Here is a 24919-nt window from a genome sequence, read left to right as displayed (position 1 = left end):
ATGTGTTTAAAAATTGGTTTTTCTTCTTTTGGGCTCATCCCTCAGTTCTTTGAGAGGGGTGGGTGGGTAAAAATGACCAAATTCACAAAACTTTTTTACCATATCCCAAGGAAGCTTCCCACAAATTGGAACTGGCCGAGTGGATTTGGAGCAGTAGAAGAAATAACAGTTTACATGCATTTCACTATATGTAAATTGCATATTATGGGAAAATTTCCCGGGGTCAAATGGGGATACACAACATTAATGTCATTCACAAATTAGATTTTTTTTTTTTTTTTTTTTCCCATTATTCATACTTACATAGTGCTAGCACAACAACAAAGCTATACAAACCGGAGTCATAACCTTGACTGCAGAATTATCTCCCCTTGTCGGATGTATATAGTACACCCGTACATGGGCAGACAGTATATTCTCGTCTCGATTTCAAGTCCAGAATATAGTCCACGTCATGCAACAACATAAAAATGTAACAACTTTTTCTATCTCCATGGTTACGGTTTTCGTTTTTTCTTCTATAACCAAAACCGAACTGATTCCACAGTTAACAACACATCACTACGATAAATATAAATCTGAACATTCAGTCATTCAACTGTGACTGTCAATAAATATTTGTGTCACCAGATGAGCAACCTGGGACAGGGTTTTCACTTGCCCATCAGTATTTTCAGTCGCCAGGGGCAATCGGGCAACCGTTAAGATCGAACTCTGAAAAAGGAGGACTTACCCATTCAACCAGTACTGTTTGTCTCAAGTAATGATACAGTGTGATGAACCCACTTTATTATCAATTGACTATGACTCCAACTGACATTAAAGTCCAAAACCCAACAAGGTGAGGAAGAACATGTTACTGGGTAATGGCAAAAAGATAGTATCTCACTCCGCCTCCCACCACCTCCCAACCAGGCAGTGGATAACTATCTTGTGCTAGCAACCGGAATAGGGGTCTCCCCCCACTTGTGGCCCTGTGCACGGTACAATTTGCTGTCACATGATGACTGTTTGAATCCGCTGGGTAATGTCCGGAACAAATGCCATATCTCGGAAACAGTCGAATGTGTATCGACCTTTCCAAACCCACAAATCGCCAGAATCTCTTGAGGCCCAACGGATAAATTACGAAGATCACCCGCCTTTTTATAGGCCAGTTTGATGGTTGCAGCAATCCATCTAGACAAAGCATTCTTCGTAATGTCATAAAAAGTATTTTCGTAACACACTGGAGGTTCCTAGTACGCTCAAAATAGTACATCAACAGTGTATGAGACAAACTTCGACAAACTCCATAACGTATCCACAAAGTCATGCAAAAAGGCATGAATCTTAGTACCGTATTTGACCGGAAATAAGCCCATGTCTTTGAATAAGCCCCCCTCCGTTTTGATAGCATTTAAGAAATTAGGCCCTCATTCGTAAATAAGCCCACCCCCAACTTCGTCACCTTATAAATAACATGAAACTGCAAGTTTGCTCAAAGCTCATTTAAAAGGTCATACCTCCTGTAGATAATTAAACACAAATGTACCACAATATTTTACCACCAGTGAGATTTAGCAGTCTAACAATAACAGTGTGTAACATTGTTTTCAGTTTCATGCCTGCAGTATTTCTTTGAAGTATCCAAGCCCAAGTATGAACTAAAAACCAATGTCTATTTTTACCACCACACTGGGTCCTTAGTTAATGCTAATTAAGCAAATACCATATTGCGAATGGCTAAGAACAATGACCTTAGATTGACAATTTTTTGTAGTGTAAGCTGGTTGCCTGTGTCAGAAACGTGTATACGCTATTGAGTTTGTTGTTAATTGATGTTGTTTTAAGTCTTCTCAGCATTAAATTTTGGATGTAAATAAACCTCACTGGTAAGTAATTGTAACATAGAAGGTGTGTTTCTGATAATTAGATACTAGTAAAAAAAAAACACAATTTAATTAATAAACAATTATTATTTATTAATAACAAATGGAACACTAATTAATAGATATGCTACTGAACGTTTTTTGTTTTCTTCCTAGTTGATTTAATTATTATTATTTATTTTAATTATTATACTTTTTTTTTCTCAACAAAACTGGCCCCTTGTCTGGGAATAAGCCCACCCCATGCTAAGCTCACAATGAATTGTCTTGGCCCCCTGGGTTTATTTCCGGTCAAATACAGTAATACGACATACGCCACTAGTGAGACAAGAAGTCTTCCATGTCAAATGACACAGACTGGCAAATTTCAAAGGCTCGTAGGGCTTGCCTTTAAGTGCATGTGGAACCAGAAAAACATTCCACTTTGGCAAAATGGAAGGCCTCTCAACCGTGCTCTGCAACGACTTGAGCAAGTCATACAATGCGAGATTCGTTAAAAAAATCTTGACGTCCACATTGCCTAAGAGTAGTGAAAATGGATGAACGGTGACTTTCCACTTTCAGCTTTCTTTCCTGGACAAGAGCCAGAAAGTATTCAAGTCATTGACAGTAAATTTGTTTCTCAGTGTGCCATGGAAGCTTCAAACAAAATTTGCTTCGATTTGGTCAAGTAGTTTTGGAGAAGTTGAAGAAATTATAATTTAAATGCATTTCTCTATTCCACTATAGTAAACTTCACCCTCACCCCAGGGACAAATGACATTAACAAATTACATTCAAGACACCTGGAATGAGTCTTGCTCATAGGTTCTGCGGAACAGTGTCGACCATCTTGTACAGGTGATACGTTAGCCACAGTAGACTACTTGAATGAGACTTTTATCAATCAATCACTGGTGCCAGTGTCACACAGCAATGAAGACTGCTAGAAGCTCTAACACAGTGATATGGAGACGGGTTTCTTCTGATAACCACTGCCCCAAGTTGTCTGATTGACCAGATGTGCTCAACAACCTTCCAGTGACGCATCCATGAACAGATGGTGAGTCGCCTGAAACGTCGAAGAGACTCTGCCTAAGACATTTGATGGGATCTGTCACAACTGAAGGCTGGGCTGATCGTGTGAAAGACTGATGATCAAATAAGGGTTGTCCAATGTGATGTAAGGATTCAGGAAGACGTGAATCTGTCGTAACTGTAAACGGTCCATGAGAGTCATGTCTTGAGTTGACATCAGGAGACCCAACAGACTTTGCCAATAGTAGAATGATAATAATTTAACACGGTAAACATTATTTCATCAAATCAATCATACATTTGTGCATGTGCACAAAACCATTTCCGGTTTATAGACCGGTTCTCAATTACTAGGATATAGTCTGGCGCCAAAGTAAAAACACTGTCTGACATATGGCGACATGGTGCCAAGTGAGCTATGACAATAAACAAGTTGGGGTTTTGATGTCTGTTGTGTGATTTCATTTTTTAAATCTGAATATGTCCAGAATATTACGGCAACTTTGAATTCTCACTACTGCTAATAACTCGGCGATGTGAGCCGACTTTTGGCGAATAAAACGCTCTTTTCACTGGCAAGATTAGGGCCTGCTGTGTTGGTAGCAACTGAGACTTGTTCTGATTGACAATCCAACTGAGACATCGTAAGAGCTGAAGGATGAAGTTAACATGTACAGGTAACTTTTCTCTGCTATGGCACTTTATGTGGCAATCATTGAGATAGGGTAAAAGCAAATACCTTTGCAATGCAAGAACCAGGACATCAGAGCCGTGATCCTGGTGAACAGTCAAGTAACTACCGATATACAAAATGGCAGAACCATCCACTCGCAATGGACCCCACACTTAAGGCATTGTGGCCCACTACGCTATATGCCTCTGGGGAATCCATTTCTTTAATACTTCTGAATTCACCTTCCGACCAATCATCCCAACCAGTGTTGATTTCCTTATACTTCGATGCTAACCAATGCAGATACTGTACGGCTGTTATACAAATTCAAAGTTTTGTTTTGTTTAGCAACACCACTAGAGCACACTGATTAATTAATCATTGGTTATTGGATGTCAAATATTTGTTAATTCTGACATGTAGTCATCAGAAGAAACCCAATACATTTTTTTAAATGCAGCGAGGGATCTTTTATGTGCACTTTCCCACAAACACAAAAGCACATACCACGGCTTTTGATCAGTTGTGGTGCACAGGTTGGAATGACAAAAAACCTAATCAGCTGAATGGATCCACCAAGGATCCTGCAATGCAAGCACCTCAAGCGAGTACTAAAAAAACTGAGCTAAATCCCACCCCTGGCTGTTACCAAAGTCAAAGACACAAGAGAAAGTAGGAAGCTTTAGTCACGCGACCGGAACAGGAAGCAGAGGACTTACAAAAACTGAGCTAAATCACACCCCTGGCTGTGACCAAAGTCAAAGACATAAGAGAAAGTAGGAAGCTTTAGTCACGCGACCGGAACAGGAAGCAGAGGACTTACAAAAACTGCAACTAACCGCATCACTGGTTCACATCCAAAGCAACTGAACCGTACAGAGATATTGAGATGAAATTTTGCAGCCATACATTGTTCCAATTATGAATAACACCAATGTGCAAGACCACATACAGCTAGATTAACAGCATACCTACACAACAACATTCAGGTCCTCTCCAGATTTGAATCCCCATAGAACATTTATGGGATGAGTTGGATAGACTGAGACAGCACTTGATTTCCTATAAAATATTCCAATGGGAATTGTTTCCTGCTTAGATCATAATATAGACATACCAAAACAAAACGATATTCATCTTCAACTGGATTTACTATAAAATATTCCAATGGGAATTGTTTCCTGCTTAGACCATAATACAGACATACCAAAACAAAACGATATTCATCGTCAACTGGATTTACTATAAAATATTCCAATGGGAATTGTTTCCTGCTTAGACCATAATACAGACATACCAAAACAAAACGATATTCATCGTCAACTTGATTTCCTATAAAATATTCCAATGTGAATTATTTCCTGCTGAGACCATAATATAGACATACCAAAACAAAACGATATTCATCTTCAACTTGATTTCCTATAAAATATTCCAATGTGAATTGTTTCCTGCTTAGACCATAATATAGACATACCAAAACAAAACGACATTCATCTTCAACTTGATTTCCTATAAAATATTCCAATGTGAATTGTTTCCTGCTTAGACCATAATACAGACATACCAAAACAAAACGACATTCATCTTCAACTTGATTTCCTATAAAATATTCCAATGTGAATTGTTTCCTGCTTAGACCATAATACAGACATACCAAAACAAAACGATATTCATCTTCAACTTGATTTCCTATAAAATATTCCAATGGGAATTGTTTCCTGCTGAGACCATAATACAGACATACCAAAACAAAACGATATTCATCTTCAACTTGATTTCCTATAAAATATTCCAATGGGAATTGTTTCCTGCTGAGACCATAATATAGACATACCAAAACAAAACGATATTCATCTTCAACTTGATTTCCTATGAAATATTCCAATGTGAATTATTTCCTGCTTAGACCATAATATAGACATACCAAAACCAGAGTATGACAAATATTTTGAAAAGTCACTAGCCACAGGGCTAGTGGGTTTGTGAAAACCACTAGCCCACCAAGATAAAGCACTAGCCCAAATTCCTGATCAATTATAACTGGATTTTTATATAATTTTTGTAACATTACACATTTACGAGTATAACAGTAAAAATAAAACAAACACTTAAATCATGTTGTAACTTTCAGTTTTTTGTCGTGTCGTACGTTGTCTTTTGTCAAGTGTGATCCATCGTCATTGTCCCGTTTTTGTTTTGTTACTGCAGTTTGCAGACCTAGCTCAAGTGGATTATTATTATATACTCATTGCGTTGTTGATATTATTCGATGACAAACGTCACAATCAAATTTATTAAACGAAATTTCAGCCGAGAGAAAAAGAAAGAAAGAAAACAAAAAACCCACGATCGAGCGATGACGAGAGGAGGGGGGAAACCACTAGCCCGCAGGGGCTAGTGGTTTTGCGTTTCTCACTAGCCTGAACTTAAAAACCACTAGCCACGGGCGTCGGGCTAGCGGATTTGTCGAACTCTGCCAAAACAAAACGATATTCATCTTCAACTTGATTTCCTATAAAATATTCCAATGTGAATTATTTCCTGCTTAGACCATAATATAGACATACCAAAACAAAACGATATTCATCTTCAACTGGATAAATAAGTGAGTTTTTGCTTCTTATTTGTTAAATACTCGAATGATGCAGGACAAAGTTTCCCAATGAATACAGTCAGCCGTTACTCTGTGTGTTTATTTCTAAAACAGTTCTTCCCAGTCTTTTTTTAAAAGTGTAAGTTGCAAAGAAAGATTATTTACAAGGCAATCGATAGATGTATGTAGAGGTGAGTGCAAGCAATTGATCTTCTTTCCTGGTGAATTCAACAAATTAGACAAACTTTAACCACATTTTAATCGAACATTAACCTAGCTTAACCATGCAAAACAAAATAAAATTCTGCAAATGTATCACAAACATATGCCATAGCAGAAAAGGAATTGTCATAATATATGACCACCTGGATGAAAATCATAATTTTATTGACTTTCACTATGTGTTGCATGTGAGACAAAAATTACATTTGACAAGAAGCACAAAATAGTATTTATGAACCCTATCAAAAAAGACCTAACAGCAATCATGTATAAAAATAACAGCAATGGCCACAGGCACATACGGTTTTCCATCTTTGCCGCTATTGCTAATCGTTGGTTTCCGTTCATACAGAGCCAAAGATTGGAACTGTCTTGTAGGTGGGCCAGCAGATGTCTTCACAGGATCTGAAGGATGGGAAACCTGTGTCGCCTGGATCGTAACTGGCACACTGGCAGCTGGTGGGCTTGACTGCATGGATGGCAATCCTCGACCTTTGTGTTTACTGCAAAACATATAGTACTAGTCAGACTGTTTGTACAATATTTCAACATTTTGAATTAAGCAGGTATGCATGAAATATTATAAATAACATTTCTCACACTGATCATTTTTGGGGTGGGTACGGGCTTCTATTACATGACCTCATGAGCAAGGGTTTTTAAAGGGACTGTCCTGAGTTTGCAGCCATTGTAAGATGTTTGCGATAACAGAGCCTTGTTCGCGACTACCATTTCATACTAAATACATTTTCTTGTTTAGAATACCAGTGTCTGTATATCGAATGTGTTTGCGGTCTAATACTAATGTTTGTAGCACTCGGTTTTTACTTTTAATTCGTGATATATATTTTTTCGTATGTACAAAATTATTGGGAGATAAAATCAGGTTTGGGCTACTACAAGCATTAGGACAACAACAAACACCTTGTAAATACAGACACTGGCATTTTAAATAAGAATTGAGTAAACTTGTGTTTAAATACCCTGTAAGGACATTTACCTGAACCTATATCAGAGTATAGAACAATTTAGGTAAGAGATACGGATCTTTATTGTGTTGGTGAGGACAACTATTTATATGTTTGTTTGTTTTGTTTAACAATGCCACTAGAGCACATTGATTAATTAGTCATCGGCTATTGGATGTCAAACATTTGGTAATTTTGACATATAGTCTTAGAGGAGAAACCTGCTACATTTTCCCATTATTATCAAGGGATCTTTTATATGCACCATCCCACAGAGAGGATAGCACATACCACGGTCTTTAATATACCAGCTGCGATACACTGGCTGGAACAAGAAATAGCCCAATGGGTCCACCGACAGGGATCGATCCCAAACCGATTGCACATCAAGCGAGCATTTAACCACTGGGCTACGTCCTGCCCCTACTATTTATACATGCAGTCTTTCTCTTTATAGCCTACTAAATAAAATCTTGAGGTGAGTGTGGAAAGCAAGGAATTATAATGCGAGATTTCTGTTGTCATACATTATACTGTTAAAAATATTCTATATATTCCCAATGAAAGAATTTGTAATAAACACTGAGATGGTATTGTTTTATCGAAACTTTTGTAAGATACAGACTGTCCCCAAAGTAGTCTACAATATATTAAACTGGGGGGGGGGGGGGGGGGGGAGAGGAGAGGAGATGTTATAAATATAGCTATTGATTGCAAGTGATAAAGGTAGTTAGTCAAGTACCACGTGCACAGTCCTATTAGGTTTTCTAATCATACTGTTACTTTATTTATGCGCCTATATCCAAAAGAGGTTCAGGCAAGGCCAGTGGCTGAGCATCGGACAGACTTCTAATCATACCACCCTGGACCTGGCCCCATCCTGGTACTACTTAATCCCAAGGCATTTATCATTATAGTTCTGATAGCCATCAAAAACCTATTTTGCTTAACATACTGTATACTGTATACAGTGCATTCCCTAATTCATATTTCCCATCGTTTTGCACAGGACACTCACCAGAATCGATTTATTAACAGGAAACAGTGTAAAATGCTTGGAATTTTGAGTTTAAAAAGTGGTTTACGGCAAGTATTTTCGCTTGACAACAATGGCAGCATGTCACAGTCATTTTCAGGGATCGATAGCTGATTGTGACAGCTAATTTGATAATAAATTTGTTTTACCAACAACGAAAATTACCAAATATTGGGATAGGAATCATAGTTCGTTTTTTTTTTACAAATTCTGGTCAGAAAACTACTGTTATTGGGAATAATGGACATAAATACTGGACAGCTGGCCACAAATGACCGTAAGTAAACGCAATTTTTCCGATTTTTCTGGCCTAATTAACTGATCTAAAATATTACTAAAATTTGAAAAATCTATGAAAATAATACTTAATGATTCAAATATCAACTTTATTTAACGTATTTATAAAACATTAAGTGAATATATGTGAGTAAAAGTTATAAACATGAACCCACTCAACGTGGTTTTTGTAAAAAAATTAATCCAGTAGTCTAAAGAAAGGAAGAAAATGTTTTATTTAATGACACACTCAACACAATGTCATTTTATTTACGGTTATATGGCATCGAACATATGGTTAAGGACCACACAGATATTGAGAGATGAAACCCGCTGTCGCCACTTCATGGGCTACTCTTTTTGATTAGCAACATGGGATCTTTTTATGCACCATCCCACAGACAGGATAACATATACCACAGCCTTTGATATACCAGTCGTGGAGCGAGAAATAGCCCAATGGACCTACTCATGGGGATCAATCCCAAATCGACCGCACATCAAGCAAACACTTTACCACATGGGCTATGTCCCGCCCCCTATTTTGCTTAAATGCAGATGTTTAACCTTCTATTACAGATGAAATATCTCGCCCAGTGTCATGTAAACTTCATACTGTTTATAAATAATAGAACAGCACTGATCGAGAGTAATTTTAATAATAGTTGTTTTAGTTTAGTTTTTTTGTTGCTTGAGAAATATACCAGGAAATTTTGAGTTGAAAAAAAAAGTTTTCATCAAGTATTTTCATTTGACAACAATGGCGGACAGCTAACTGTGAAAGCTAATTTGATCATAAATTTGACCATTTACCAACAATGAAAATCATGAAATATTGGGGCATGAATCGTAGTTTGTTTCCAAAAACAATTCTGGTCAGAAAAACACAGTTATTGGAAAAAAATTGACAAAAATATTAGACATCTGGCCACAAATACATGCAAGTAAAGATGATTTTATTGATTTATTTGCCTAATTTTTATCAACTTTAAACGACCTAAAATATCAATTTTAAATTTTAAAAATCCACAAAAATAATACTTACTGATTCACATATACACATTTATTGTTGTTATTTATATGTATAAAACCTTTTAGTGTAAATATGTGAGTAAACGTTATAAATCTGTAGCCCCATAACATGGTTTTTGTCAAAAATTAATCAGTAGTCAGAAGGTTAAGCATTGTAAATGTGTGTAATTACATGCATTTAAGACAAAAACAGGCTTTTGCAATTTCGGCTCCAGATTGTTTGGAAAAAAAAGAAGGATTATAAAAAAAAAAAAAAGGATTATATAAAAAATACACACACGGTTCATGTGCATCATTAAAATCTTAGTAATACTTACATTTTTAAATAAATCAAAACCTGTTGTTTGCCATACATATATTATTTATTTCTTAGAAGTATGGTGATCCAGTCCTGACTTCTGAAACTAAAGTGTACTCCACACGGCACAATATTTCAAAATAACTGCCATTGTGTTGGCGTGTCTGTTACGCAAAATTAAATTGACATAAACTGCAAATCGGTTATGTCATGACCTGTAGATGTTTAGAAATTAAAAGTAGCAGACTTCACGATTACAGGATGTTTATTCACACAGACATACTACTAGCATTCCAGCAATTGTTTTAGACTGATTTTTAGATACTTGATAAGCAGCAAACCAGTAGACAACATTATATTGCAACAGTTGTAACCAATCTAAACTATAGTCCATCCCATCACCTACAAAAATGTTTTTTATAAATAATTTCAGTTTGGTTTGACGTAAGAAGAAAGGTAAAAGTGTTTTAGAAATAACTAAAAAATTATATTTTTGCCTGCAATTTACAAATTAATCGGCTCAGAAATAATGCTGTAATAAATTTCATAGTATGAAAAAGGCATTACCTGTGGGACAGACTATAAATGCTCAGTATAGAGAAATGTACATGGACCACTGAGGATGGCTGCTGCTATTTTATCTCTAAAGGAATATATGTAGACATAATATTGAATTGCCTATAATTTTACAAATGTTGAAAACAGTTTTAACGTAAACAGGAATCCAAAAATGTCACAAAAGTTGAAAAATACTAACATCCCATAATGAGCTTTAAAAAACAAACATTTGGAACGTCATTGTAGTATAGAAGTACCATCGATAAAGTGAAAGTAGCATGGCACCGCAAAACAAAAAAGGAATCACTTTAAATGTATCTATTTTGTTTCAGTACTGGGGATGATATTTAGTCCTTTTACAATATTGTTAACTTTAGCGAGCATTAAAGAAACTTTTATAAAATGTTTTCTTTTGTAATTTGGTTTAACTTTATGCCTGAGCTAAAAATTATGTATTTGAAATATAATTACCGATCAGGTAAGTCACGGGTCATGCAAATATAATTCACGTAACCAAACAATTGGTTATCTAAAAACCACATGAACCGACTTCTAGTTACCTCAGATTTCGAAATGTTGTCTCCTGCCACACCATGTTGGTGCATCGTTGATGATGTTATAACAGGACAATATATTACTGAACAGTCACGGCTAGCTCTGGGCGACCAGAAAATGTTGCTAAATTGTCTATTAAACTTTAAAAATTTGTTGAAACAGAGTTATTTACTAACAAAATATCAATTATTACATGAAATTATTTCACCAAATTTTGCATGTACATGTATGTATGTCTCACACCTTTGGACTACTATTTCACAATTTCTGGCAAGACAAATACATAAATACAAAATCAGTATAAAATTCGAACTAATAATAACTTTTCCGATTTTGATTTACTTTTTCACTATTTAGTATTTTAGTCATCAAATGTGTAAGTCTGTCACAATGGAACTTCCACAAATGTATTCACTTGCTTTATATAATAAAGCTGTTGATCAATGTAAAGGAAGCCCATGAGACAATTTCTTTTGGAATGTTAATGAAAGCACTGAAACATCATACCTTTCAAGCAGTGCCTGCATTGCTGCCAAACCTCGACCCAGTGACATCATAGGTTGAGCAACTCCTACAGAAGCTAAAAAAATATGCCAAAACTAACATAAAAAATAAACTGAAGGAAAGTTTATTTAATGGTGCACAATATCATCATTAATCATCACTGTTACATTCAAACTAGAAAAAGGGGTGCAGAAAAAAAATTGCAAGCTTATTAAATAGCTGGTAACTACCTTGCAACAAGGTTGTACAAGTATATCTTACACGGTAGTAACTCCCGCGTTTCGAGTTAGTATTTGGAACGTTTTAACAACCATGCGACCAGTTTCTTGCATGCTTGCAGCAAGCTTCCCACCAGTTTCTTGCATGCTTGCAACTGGCATCTCGCAAGCTTCCCGCACGCTTGCAACAAACTTCCTGCACGCTTGCGACGAGCTTTCTGCACACTTGCGACAAGCTTCCCACAAGTTTGTTCAGTTTAAGCTAGTATTTGGAACCTTTTTACAACCTTGCGACAAGCTTTCCGCACGCTTGTGACGAGCTTCCTGGAAGCTTGTTCAGTTTAAGCTAGTATTTGGAACCTTTTTACAACCTTGCGACGAACGTCCCGCACGCTTGCAATGAGCTTCCCAAATGCTTGCGACAAGCTTCCTGCACACATGTGACCATCATCATCAGTGGCGGCCATCTTGCATCTTTTCTAATTCTAAAAACCTCAACAATGATAGTTTTAAAGTGAAAAACATGAACTGTAAACAAAAAAATAGATGCTACATGTAGTCAGATACTTACAAAATTAGTTTTCCTGTAGGATAAACATGTTCCATGTATGCGGGGTAGTCTTGACTAAACTGATATGCTAAAAAAAACTGATCCTATATTCTTCTTCTTTTAGATTATATTCCTCCATTGTCTGGAGATCCACACAATGGTGTAAAGTCATTTGTTTGTTTCTTTTTGTTTCTTTTTTCTCCTGTTCCACCAAGCAGGATTCAACCAAACTTGGTCCAAATGATCCACTTATAGACCTGACAAGTGTTGTTATTTTTCAGGTCAATAAAAATTCCAAGCTGGCTTGCCCTGGCCTCTGAATAACCAAGACATTTTTTTACTTTTTCTTGAGTTCCACCATGCAGATTTCAACTATTTTTATTCCTAATGATTCTCTCATGGCCCTAACCAAGTTTGTTATTTTTCGGGCCAATTCAAAATTCAAGATGGCCACCCTGTCCTCTGAATGACAGAGATCTTTTTTACTTCTGCTTGCACAAGCTAACACAAGTGTAGACATGCTTGTACAGTTTAAGATATGTATGCAGCAAGCTTGCAAAAATTAAAACATGCTTGCGGGAAGCTTACACAGTTGATGTAACACCTAAAACGTTTTTTTAATTTTGTTACAAATCTCGGTAAAACCTTTGGAAAGAAAGAAAGAAATGTTTTATTTAACGATGCACTCAACACATTTTATTTACGGTTATATGGCGTCAGACATATGGTTAAGGACCACACAGATTTTTGAGAGGAAACCCGCTGTCGCCATTACATGGGCTACTCTTCCGATTGGCAGCAAGGGATCTTTTATTTGCGCTTCCCACAGGCAGGATAGCACAAACCATGGCCTTTGTTGAACCAGTTATGGATCACTGGTCGGTGCAAGTGGTTTACACCTACCCATTGAGCCTTGCGGAGCACTCACTCAGGGTTTGGAGTCGGTATCTGGATTAAAAATCCCATGCCTCGACTGGGATCAGAACCCAGTACCTACCAGCCTGTAGACCGATGGCCTGCCACGACGCCACCGAGGCCGGTCCCTTTGGAAAGAGTTCCGATTGTCCGAGCATTTACATAGCTCTAAGGAGAACTAACCCAAAATGTGTTGAAAAGTTTGATAACAACTTTAAAGATATTTCCCTTTTACTACCGACTAAGATCAGTAATTTTTGCCACTGAACGTTCGACTGAATTCGTTCAAGTAATCGGTTCGATGATCTTCAAACTTGGAAATAGTGTCCATGTGACGGAACATGCTCTTAAATTTGTTTTCACCTGTGGCGATATTAATTGTGTTAGAGGGCCGTGTGCAGTTCCAATATGCACTTAAGCACTGGTGGGCACTTTGTTACGTAATACCTCCACGCGACCGTGGTCGAGCTGTGCCTAATACACACCCAGCCCAGGTGAGGAGGCCATGTGGCCAGTAGTTACGTAATACCTCCGCGAGTGCGGTTTTAACAACCGTGATTGTGGCGACTAGACGTCAGCAAGTCTGGCCATCTAAGGAAAATTGTCGTCTTAGTCACTGTGGAAATATCACTTGTAGGTATTCGGTGCCGCATGTACCCCCAGGTGATACTGGGATTTTATAATAAATAGCTAGGGTTTTAGAGATATCAGGGAGAAACATAGGAAGGCTTCCAGGGGGAATGTTGTCCGTCCGGACTGGTAAATATTTTATTTCTGCTCTGTTGTATAACCTTGATGCGATTGATGTGACTTTAAATATTTTAATACTGTATTATACCAATATTATTTAGACGGTGCTGCCAGTAATCTGATGCAGTAGACTGTAGGCTCACTGTTCTAATATATATAAAGCTTAACTAGTCATCCTAGAGGACCTAGGTAAACTGTAGGTTATTGTCTTTATTGTGATAGGTACCAGTATTAATTCTGTATTACAAGGTTACTGAATGAGTAGATAAGGGTTAATTAAAAATTAACCAGTTAGGAATAGAGTTGTAATTCCTTTATTAACCTTCTGACTACTGCAGGCGAGATATCTCGCCCGACGTCACGTCAATCGATATACTATACACTGTATACAGTGCATTCCCCAATTCATATTTCCCGCCGTTTTGCACACGACACTCACCGGAAACGGAAATATAATTAAAGAAAAAAGATTTTTTTTTCAAAATGGTGGTTTTTGTTTTGATTTTTTCAATTGAAAATACCTTGAAATTTTGAGTTCAAAAACTGGTTTTCGGCAAGTATTTTCGCTTGACAACAATGGCGGCACGTCGCGGTAATTTTCAGGGATCGATAGCTGATTGTAACAGCTAATTTGATAATAAATTTGATCGTTTTACCAACAACAAAAATTACCAAATATTGCAATATGAATAGTAGTTCGGGTTTTTAAAAAAATTCTGGTCAGAAAACCACTGTTATCGGGAATAATGGACATAAATACTGGACAGCTGGCCACAAATGCCCGTAAGTAAACGCAACTTTTTCGATTTTTTGCCTAATTTTAATCACCATTAGCCAATCTAAAATAATAAAAATTACAAAAAAAGACACGAAAATAATACTTACCGATTCATATATGAACTTTATTTCATGTATTTATGAAACATTTAAGTGAATATATGTGAGTAAAAATTATAAACTTGTACCCACTCAACGTGGTTTTTGTTCAAAATTAATCCAGTAGTCTAAAGGTTAATTAAGTTCCCCTGGAAGCATTTCTCAATTATCACACGTGTGGGTGTTGTGTCACGGTGAAGTGATTAGAATATTGTATAAACTAGACACCTAGTGAGATTAACTAATTAAGTGATCAGTTCTGGGTTGTTACTATTTGTTGTTGTTAATTAACTACTGCGGCAGTACATTTGTCAGCGTAGATTAATACAGATTCCAAAGTGTATTGTGTTTTTGTTGTGTTTTCTAGTGAACTAAACGTGCTATATTATACATACTTTATATAAGATCGTATCTCTGATCATACCTAGAGACGAGCCACGCATGTATAACTGCCCGTTACAGAGAGATCTAATAGATATACAGTTAGGAGAGTTATTTGGATAATCGTGTTTTACTCAGTTACGGGTATTATAGGATCCCAGTGACAGTCCAATACACTTTACAGCTTATATAAAAAATAAAGTATACATGCCTTGTGTGTGCAATCATAATGTTTAATCCTTGCAAACATGGTATATGAGGTGGGATACAGTTTAAAATTGTCATATTCAAATTACATTAGACGTTAACACGGTTGCAGAATCTGCTTTTTGCAAATGAATGGGGGCGTAAAGCATGTTTATAATTTCCAAGTTCACTTGAACAAAGCATAAATGTTATGAACTGTATTCTTATAAGAGTTGCAAGATAGTTTAGTTTAGATATAACAAACCTTGTAGCAGAACATACTTAATGTTTTTTCAGTACAAATCTATGTTCGTGTAAAATGAACGGGTAAGGTGAAGTTAGATTTCATTAGCCCTACGCCATAATCGTGATGGTGCAATGCCCTTTAAGCATACAAGAACATTTTTTTTTTTTCTGCTTTATTAATAGTTTTTAAGAAATAAATTATGCTCAATAAATTAAAAATACAAGCCTGCCGAAATGTACACCCCCGCCTCTGTTGTTGTTTACCAAGCAGTGGCGGATCCAGAAAATCCTCTTTTTTGGGGGGGTGGGGGCAATGACATGAGGCGAAATACCAAGGGAACTTTGGGGGAGGTTTGGAGGGGAATCATAAAAAAAATGAAAATTAATATATAATAAAATATATAACTGTTGCAACTGCCCCCCCCCCCCCCCCCCCCCCCCACCCCCCACCCCCCCCCCCCCATTGAGTAAAAGAGCTTGTTTACTTTGAGCTCAGCCACACCTGTTTGCGAGAGACTTTTTCTCAGCTATGAACAGGGTGAAAACGCCCCAGAGAAGTGTTTTTGGACAAATAATGTCAAGTAACTAATATGCTCACACTAATGACACATGGGCCAAAATCCCAAAACATTTTTGAACTAATGTCAGCCATAAAACAATGACTCACAAGTGAAAAGGGATCTCACCACATCCACGGCCATACAAGTGGTCACTAAGGCATACATCGACACAATAATTATATTTAGATGAACAAGTGGACGCTACCAAACAAATAAAGTTTAAATCAACTAATGGACACTATTTAAAAAATAAAGTTTAAATCAACAAACAGAGAAGACAGTGGATACTACTGGACAGACATGTACATTTAGTACTTCCTGGGTAAGTGTTGTAACCTATTGGCAAAATTCTTTATTTGTGCAATTAAACCAATTACTTTCAAGACTATTAAATTAAATAGGAGTAACACAATTGGTTACCTTAAGAAGTATGGGCAAGTGGAAAAATATATGGGGCAAGTGAATATCTGATTGGCACTTGCCCTGTGGCAAGTAATTGTTTTGAAAAAATTTGAACCCCTGATCCAATAGCCAATAATTAATAAATCAATGTGCTCTAGTGGTGTTATTAAACAAAGCAAACCATATATATATATATATATATATATATATATATATATATATATATATATATATATATATATATATATATATATATAAATAAATAAAATTTATATTAGTCCACCAGCCTATAGAATAATATATTGTTCTATATAGGCTGGTGGACTAGTAGAAATTCTTGCGGGCTAGTAAATTTTAGTTGGCTCTGGTCCAGTGAGCTAGTGAAATATTTTCCATTTCTGCACCCCTGCTGGGCCAACAGACCTGCCTACCGTATATCGCTGTGTATTAGCCGACTTTTTGATACAAAAATTATCAAGTCAAAGGCTGGTGTCGGCTTATCTAAGGAGTCAATATTTTATTGGAAATGTAAAGTTAGAATAGTGACGTCACGGCTCGACTCGATCTATTGTCATTATTGTGCTCTGCATTTCCGCTTTCATAAAGGTTTAATATTGCATTTTAACACAAGCTATTACAAATAAAAGATATTAAAATTGTATATATATGTTCATCTTTAATAAATGTTGGTGTTTAAAAGTTATTTAGTAATATTTATCTGTTTAAACAACAATAAATGGTGACCGATCAAAACAATTTCGGAAAACTTCGCAGGTTACGTGTCATTACAAAACTGCTTACTAAACCGGTGAACACGTTAATTGTTCCAGCTTCATTTGTTTTGTTTGTCGGCTTGGGATTAATCAACACGGGTGGTTGGGTATGGTAGGGTATAGCCGACTAGTAATGAAAAGACCGATTAGCACAATCAACAATGCAAACAGTCACTGTGTTTTTAACGTGTGGCTGCAATCAAGAATGTTTAGGTATATTTCGCTATCTTGGTACTTATATTTTATGAGAAATAAATTAACCGGACACCGTTTCTATAAATAGAAATCGGCTACTGCTTCCGGATAAGTTTGCTGTGACAAATGACGTTTGAAAGCAGATGTACTTTGTCATTTTGTAGACCACACAGACATCTGACTTGGTTAGTTTTATATAGGGGGGTCGGCTTATATACAAGGTCTATAATTTTAAAGCCGATTTGGAGGGTGAAACTAGGGGGTCGGCTAATGCATGGAGTCGGCTAATACACAGCGATATACGGTATATCAAGTGTTCTACTTTCCAAATTGTTTTTGTATATGGGAAATAACTCTTAGTTTTAAAAGAAGATTGTTAGAAATAGGCATGTTTTTTCTTTCTGTTTTTGTTTTGTTTTTGGTGGTGGTGGTGGTGGTGGTGGTGGTGGTGGTGGTGGTGGTGGTGGTGGTGGTGTGTGTGTGTATGGGGGGGATTACCAGATTCACAAATTTGTTTCTCTTGCTATAACATTTGGTTGGAATTGCTCAAATAGTCTTGGAGAAAAGTTGAAGATCCCCACCTCTCCCATTTAAATGCATTTCTACATATTAACTATAGTAAACTTCCTCTCCAGGGACATATGGGAGATCCAACATTAATGACATTAACAAATTAGATAAATGGCTTACTGAGTTTTATACATACATATATGAAGACTATTCTGTTACAGCATTTGTAAAAGTAGAGAAAAATATTTTTAACTGACTTAATTTTCCCCTTTTCGACCCCACCCCTCAGGTCAAAAAGAAGGTCGCAATGACAAAATTGACAAATTTGGTTGGAACTGATCAAGTAGTTTTGAAGAAGTAGTTAAAAATGTGAAATGTTTACCCATGACGAACAAGACATATTGACCAACTGACAAAAACAGATCGCAATAGGTCACTTTAACCTTTGGCTCAGGGCCCTTATTCATAAAATATTTGTGTTGCATGGACATTTGTGTCCAGTATAAGTGGAGTGTGGTATTCACTAAACAAAATGCAGACTATCGCATTCTGCATGACCCAGGGACTTCATCAGAGTCTCACGGCTGATTGGATTGAGAAAATTAGCACGATTTTAGTCAACATTGGGAATTTTTGGGGCCACTGAATTTATGCATCTGTAATATTATTTAAAACATATAATTAATTATATTATTAATTATAATTATGTTTTAATACATTGTTGTTAATTAATTAAATAAAACAAAATTTACCTGTTTTTATTGTTCTGATTTTCAGTTATATAGTGAAGACAACTGTTCTTAAATTTCTTTGATTCAACTCCCACATAACTGTTAAAAGTTATACTTACTCACTTAGAATGACAGGAAGAGAAACTGAATTTTTCAGTTTGAACTACATTTAATATCAATGTTCACAGTTCCGTATATGCAGATGTGGCAGCCACAAATACCAATTAAAAGTTTTAACTTATTAAATAACTGTTAATAACATTTCACAATACCATATAGTGGGAATTACATGTACTTGTGTATCAGTGTTGATTGGCATGCCAAACCTCTACATGACATATTAAACAGATTATCTAAAAATGTAATTGTGCATTTTTGTTACATACATGTAGGTGTTATTTTATTACATAATGAACTTGAAAAATACATCTTGCGATTTTAATTATTTAATGTTTGAAGAAAAAAAAAACTTTAAAAGGTATGCAAACATAAATGGTGATGTGTAACCTCAAAAGACTGGTCATGGTTTACATTGTCGTGTCTGCACTGTGTTACAGTAACAGCTGTGTGGGAGCCAGTGCAGGGCTTTTAGAATTTTATAAAAATCCACTAGCCATGGGATCAGTGATTTTCAAAATCCACTGCACTAGTAGATTTATATAATATCCTAAATTATCTAAACAATAGTCCGTTTACAACCTAATTAATATAGCAAGAGGCTGAAAATTGTTCCATATTTAAAGTTCAAACATGGCGGCTTCCATGTAAATAAAATTGTGCCATTTTCACAGCTTGAACTAGCTAGAAATGGTAAACACTGTAACGACAGGTGGTGACTGATGCATCATTCGATTACATAAAAATTCGATAATATTTCTCAAATAGTAAGAGTAATAATGACAAAGAATATTTTAATATTTTCCTTGAAAAATGATCTCTGAGCCACTAGTCTGCGTCCATCTAATAACCGTGAAGGCCCATAATGGAGATTTCGTTATCAAACAACCAACATTATAATTACTAAGTATCCACATTTTGTTACAATATATACTTTTACAGCGCCCTCAATAGTTTAAGAAGTAGCAGGCTACAACAGTGATGATAGCAGGGGGCAAAGCGGGGGGTCTGGGGCCCTCCCCTAGAAACATTTGAAAAATCGAAGAAATTAAAGAAGAGAAAGCACTTTTTTTTTACCATCAACGAAAAAGTAGGCGGCGACAAAAGCTGTTTCAGGAGGCGATTTGCCGCCGGAGACCGGGTACTTTTGAGGGCTCTGCTTTTATTACCCATATGGGCTCAAATATACGGGGTAATATTTTTTTGGATCTCTGCACAGTGTGCAGATTTCTTCTACAGTCACTGATTGGCTGGCTTTAAAAAGACAAGATTTGATTGGCAATTACATACTGCCGGGACTACTTTTTGTTCATTCATGATTCCATTCATCGGTCAAACTATTACTACAAACTTCAAATATTTTTTACGATACGAAAAAATCTAAATATATGTACAAATGTTTAAAAAAAATTTTTTTTTATTATTTTGACTGGGTTTTTTTGGAAGTATTCTTTGGTGGATACTGTTGGGTGTGCACCGGTAACGGCGCGTATGAATATATTGTTATGGCTGGTAGAGCTTGTTAGTTGTTACAGCAGCGAGAACGTAAATATACTTTTAAAATCGTTAATGATTGACAATGGGTAATAAAGATAATAACCAACTCACTACGAGGAATTACGGATTATCTGTCCCTCGTGAATTAATGCTGTAAAACCCTCGCCAGAGGCTCGGGTTTACAACATTAAATCACTCGGGACAGATAATCCGTAATTCCTCGTAGCTCGTTAGTTATTCTCTAAATCAGTTTAAATATGGTCTAAATGAAAATTTAACATTTGTCTTTGTATATTTGTACAACTGGCCCTTGAAAACAAAAACCATGTTAAATTCGTACCCAGGAATACACTATTTTACTTAAGTTTAAAAAAAACCCATGTTCAATAACACAACTTTTCCTCAATTGCATGTTCTCTGCAGGACAATTAAAAAAATACCTTATGAAATAGCATGATTATGTCCATCCCTGCTAAAAAGCATGGTCTTCATGACCCGACAAGAAACAATTGCATAGTGTTAGCATATATGCCCCTTGCAGGCTCTCAATCACTTGTGCTTTTTAAAATTAAGAAGCTAAAAAGCAACTAAAATACCTTGCTGTGGCATCTGACTAGGACCGACTGATGCAGTCATTGTAGCAGGTACAGTTGCTGCTGTTGGTGTTGTTGGTACAGTCTTTAGTAAACCTGACAAGTAAGCCCCTCGTCCAAATGAGACAGTAGGTACAGGACTCGGTGTTGAAGTGGGCACAGAAGTAAAAGGTCCAGTAGTCTGAATAATAAAGGTACAACATATTTATATTATTAACCAACTGCACTGTGAATTATCTGTTCTGTAATCAGTAGTAAAGAGTACATTTTGACTGTCAACTTGAGGTGGGAGGTGGCAATGTAGAGTTCTCGCTGCTTCATTTATGCGGGGCAGTTTGCAATGCTATTGCATTTTGCTGCCCTGCTTTAGTCTTTTGCCGGCCCCCTTTATATTTCTGTGACCCTCTTTATTTTTCAACATCCTACTATATTTTACAGCACCCAGCTCCGTTATTTCAAAATGCACACCTTTTCACACGCCGAAAAAAAATCTATCAGTCTGCACACTGGACATCAAAGGAAACGAGCCAGTGTGTACGAAAATGACGGAAACCTTCAGAGTTTATTTTAACAGCCTGTATTGTGTCCCATTCCAGTATCTATTTGTATGTTTGATACACACAGTGAAAGTTATATTTTATTTAAGCAATGAATTAAAAACAATAAAATTATTGTTTCGGCAATCTGTAACTGAATAACCACTTATTTGGTGCAAATTTTGTCACATGATCAGAATGGTCATTCTGTCTTTTGTACCCATTAATTCTCGTCTGATATTTTGTCCTCAATTGCAGACTTAATAGTCCTCTTTCATATTCCCATTGCGCATGTGCACAAAGAGTAACATCCCTTGCCGAATTAGACTGTATCCAGGCTATTTACAACTTGGGGGGCATGATCAACAGTTGTCATGAGCGTTGTGAGTAGCTTCGTATGAACTGTGAATCTCTAGTGACTAACATACATACTTTGTATCAGACGGTAAACTGGCTGCGAAAAACAGTCTGCTAAAATTTACATCATAATAGTTTAAGACTAAAATCAAGAAACATTGCATGTAACTTAGACGAAGTCTCTGGAGCCGCCTGTCAAGGGTTTTAACAACGCAAAATTAAAAGATTTTAACAATTAGAATTATAGTTAAATATTCACGTGGATTTCCAGTGATGTTTAATTTTCCACATAAACTATGCTTCCCCCACCCCCCCCCCCCCCAAAAAAAAACCCAACCTACCTCACATAGACCTTTATCACAGCTCTATTTTCCCCTTATCGTTTCATTAAAAAAGACAGTCGTACCACTATAAATCAATGCTACATGTCTATTCACAACTTATTATTTATTTATCTTATTTATTTTCACTATCATTTATATCAGATACATACAACTTCACTTGAAATGATATCTGATATTTACGAAATTTTAAACAAATTATCATATATCTTACATTTTCAGTCCAATCAAAGTATGTGATATTTTTTAGATCAGATACTTTAAGAATCTGTTAACTTTGCAAATTAGATGTAAATTAATCAGTCATGGCACTAGGTTTATTGACATTTAAGCAAACGTACTAGGTGACACTCCATAACTGACCCCTCTGTACGGCGCGATTGACAACATAATGTTTTTCAATGTGTAACGTTTTTGTATAGTTAGCATTAAAATTAGTTAAAATAATTGTCTCTTCTGCTGGCATGTGTTAAAAGCGATGACAACTATGCGGAGACGTAAAATCAGTTTTTTCCTGCGAAACCGTCACATGGTATTGACAGTGAAGTTTTGCCGAAATCCAGCAAAATTCAAGTGATATATAAATTCTACGAAGGTAAGAGTTTAAGAATCAATTTCCCTCCAATGTAATGGAATTTACTGACTCATTTAATCAGTCTTCGATGTATATATTGTCATTAAGAATCCGTCGTTAAACTGCACACAGTCAGACGAATGGCCAAAATAAAAGTTTTGGCAAGACTTCCCATCGTTCCAGCATTCAGTTAATTCAGGCTTAAGTTAGGTTTAGGGTTAGTGATAGTATTAACAAGCATGCTGGAACGTTTGGAAGTGTTAGCTTTTTTCCTTTTCTTTTTGTTTGCATGTGTGTATGCGTGAGTGTGTGTGTATGTGTTTTTGTGTGTGTGTGTGGGGGGGGGGGGGTGAGGGAAAGAAAGAAAGAAAGAAAGAAAGAAATGTTTTATTTAACGACGCACTCAACACATTTTATTTACGGTTATATGGCGTCAGACATATGGTTAAGGACCACACAGATTTTGAGAGGAAACCCGCCGTTGCCACTACATGGGCTACTCTTCCGATTAGCAGCAAGGGATCTTTTATTTGCGCTTCCCACAGGCAGGATAGCACAAACCATGGCCTTTGTTGAACCAGTTATGGATCACTGGTCGGTGCAAGTGGTTTACACCTACCCATTGAGCCTTGCGGAACTCACTCAGGGTTTAGAGTAGGTATCTTGATTAAAAATCCCATGCCTCGACTGGGATCCGAACCCAGTACCTACCAGCCTGTAGACGGATGGCCTACCACGACGCCACTGAGCTTTAGGGGGATAAGGAAGTATTGTCTGGAAAGTTATAAATTAGGCAAATTTTATGTAGGGACCCTGAAATGTCCTGAAGCAAAAAAGAAAAGAAAAAAATAATTGTGATTTTTTTGCAATCGGAACAGATCTACCTGTTACGGTTTCTCGGTTTGATTCGATTTAAGCCAGTGCATCACGACTAGTATATCAAAGGCTGTGGTATGTGCTATTCTGTCTGTTGGATGGTGTTAAAATATATCCAGTATATAAAAGATACCTGGCTACTAATGTAGCAGGTTTACACTCTAACTATATGCATGTCAAAAGTACAAAATGTTTGACATCCAATAGCTGATGATTAATAATTCAATGTGCTCTAGTGGTGTCTTTAAACAAAACAAACTTTAACTTATCCATTAGTCCCCCTCCACCCCACCCCTCAATTAAACAACCCAATTTTACCATAAAATATATTAAAACAATTCCTCACAGCAGATCAATTACCAATCTTGGGTAATTTATAATAAATACTGGCAAGACATTTTATTATTCCTTTGTTATTCTTAGAATTTTCAACTTAATGGTTTCTGCCAGAGGCTACTGAGGTTAAACTTATGTACCCTGAAATCTTGGAAATTAATAGAATTTTTTTTTAGTGTTTAGATAAATGATAGTAAAAGAAATGCTGTTTATAAATGGTCATGTGCTTGAAATGTAATGTCCTAACCTTAATTTCAAAACATTTCAAACCCATAACCACCTATATGAGGCACTTACATCTGTTTGTTTTTTATTACCTACCCTAAATATGATTTTCTTTTGGAGACAGTAGTTTTGTTTTTCATCATTATTTTATACCCCAAATATCAGATATTTTAAATGAAGTTGTTAGTGTCTGATATAAATTTATTTATTTATTTATCTTATTTTACTTTTAACTATCATTTATATCATCAGACACATACAACTTCATTTGAAATATCTGGTTCTTACGAAGTTACGTTAATTCTGGAGTGTCACTGTAGTACATTTGCTTAAATGTCAATAAATGTAGCGCTGTGACCTTATTTATTTTATTTATCTTATTTTATTTATATATTTTATTACCGGCCTCGGTGGCGTCGTGGCAGGCCATCAGTCTACAGGCTGGTAGGTACTGGGTTCGGATCCCAGTCGAGGCATGGGATTTTTAATCCAGATACTGATTCCAAACCCTGAGTGAGTGCTCCGCAAGGCTCAATGGGTAGGTGTAAACCACTTGCACCGACCAGTG

At 36.3% G+C, this 24919-nt stretch overlaps 1 protein-coding gene across 1 annotated transcript in view; it reads right to left on the bottom strand.

The window, feature by feature from the left end:
• LOC121378375 (piwi-like protein 1) overlaps window positions 1-24919 on the bottom strand; it is a 197766-nt gene that overhangs the window by 138542 nt on the left and 34305 nt on the right. Inside the window, exons 3-5 of the mRNA XM_041506516.1 lie at window positions 21110-21287; window positions 11610-11682; window positions 6682-6882 (exon numbers count right to left, since the gene is read on the bottom strand). Of these exons, the coding sequence (XP_041362450.1) occupies window positions 6682-6882; window positions 11610-11682; window positions 21110-21287 (452 nt within the window). The remainder of the gene's footprint in view (window positions 1-6681; window positions 6883-11609; window positions 11683-21109; window positions 21288-24919) is intronic.

This window comes from Gigantopelta aegis, chromosome 8, assembly GCF_016097555.1.
Source record: "Gigantopelta aegis isolate Gae_Host chromosome 8, Gae_host_genome, whole genome shotgun sequence".
Classification (NCBI taxonomy): Eukaryota; Metazoa; Mollusca; class Gastropoda; order Neomphalida; family Peltospiridae; genus Gigantopelta; species Gigantopelta aegis.
Note: the sequence above shows the minus strand (reverse complement) of the source record. Positions and strands in the feature narration are given on the sequence as shown.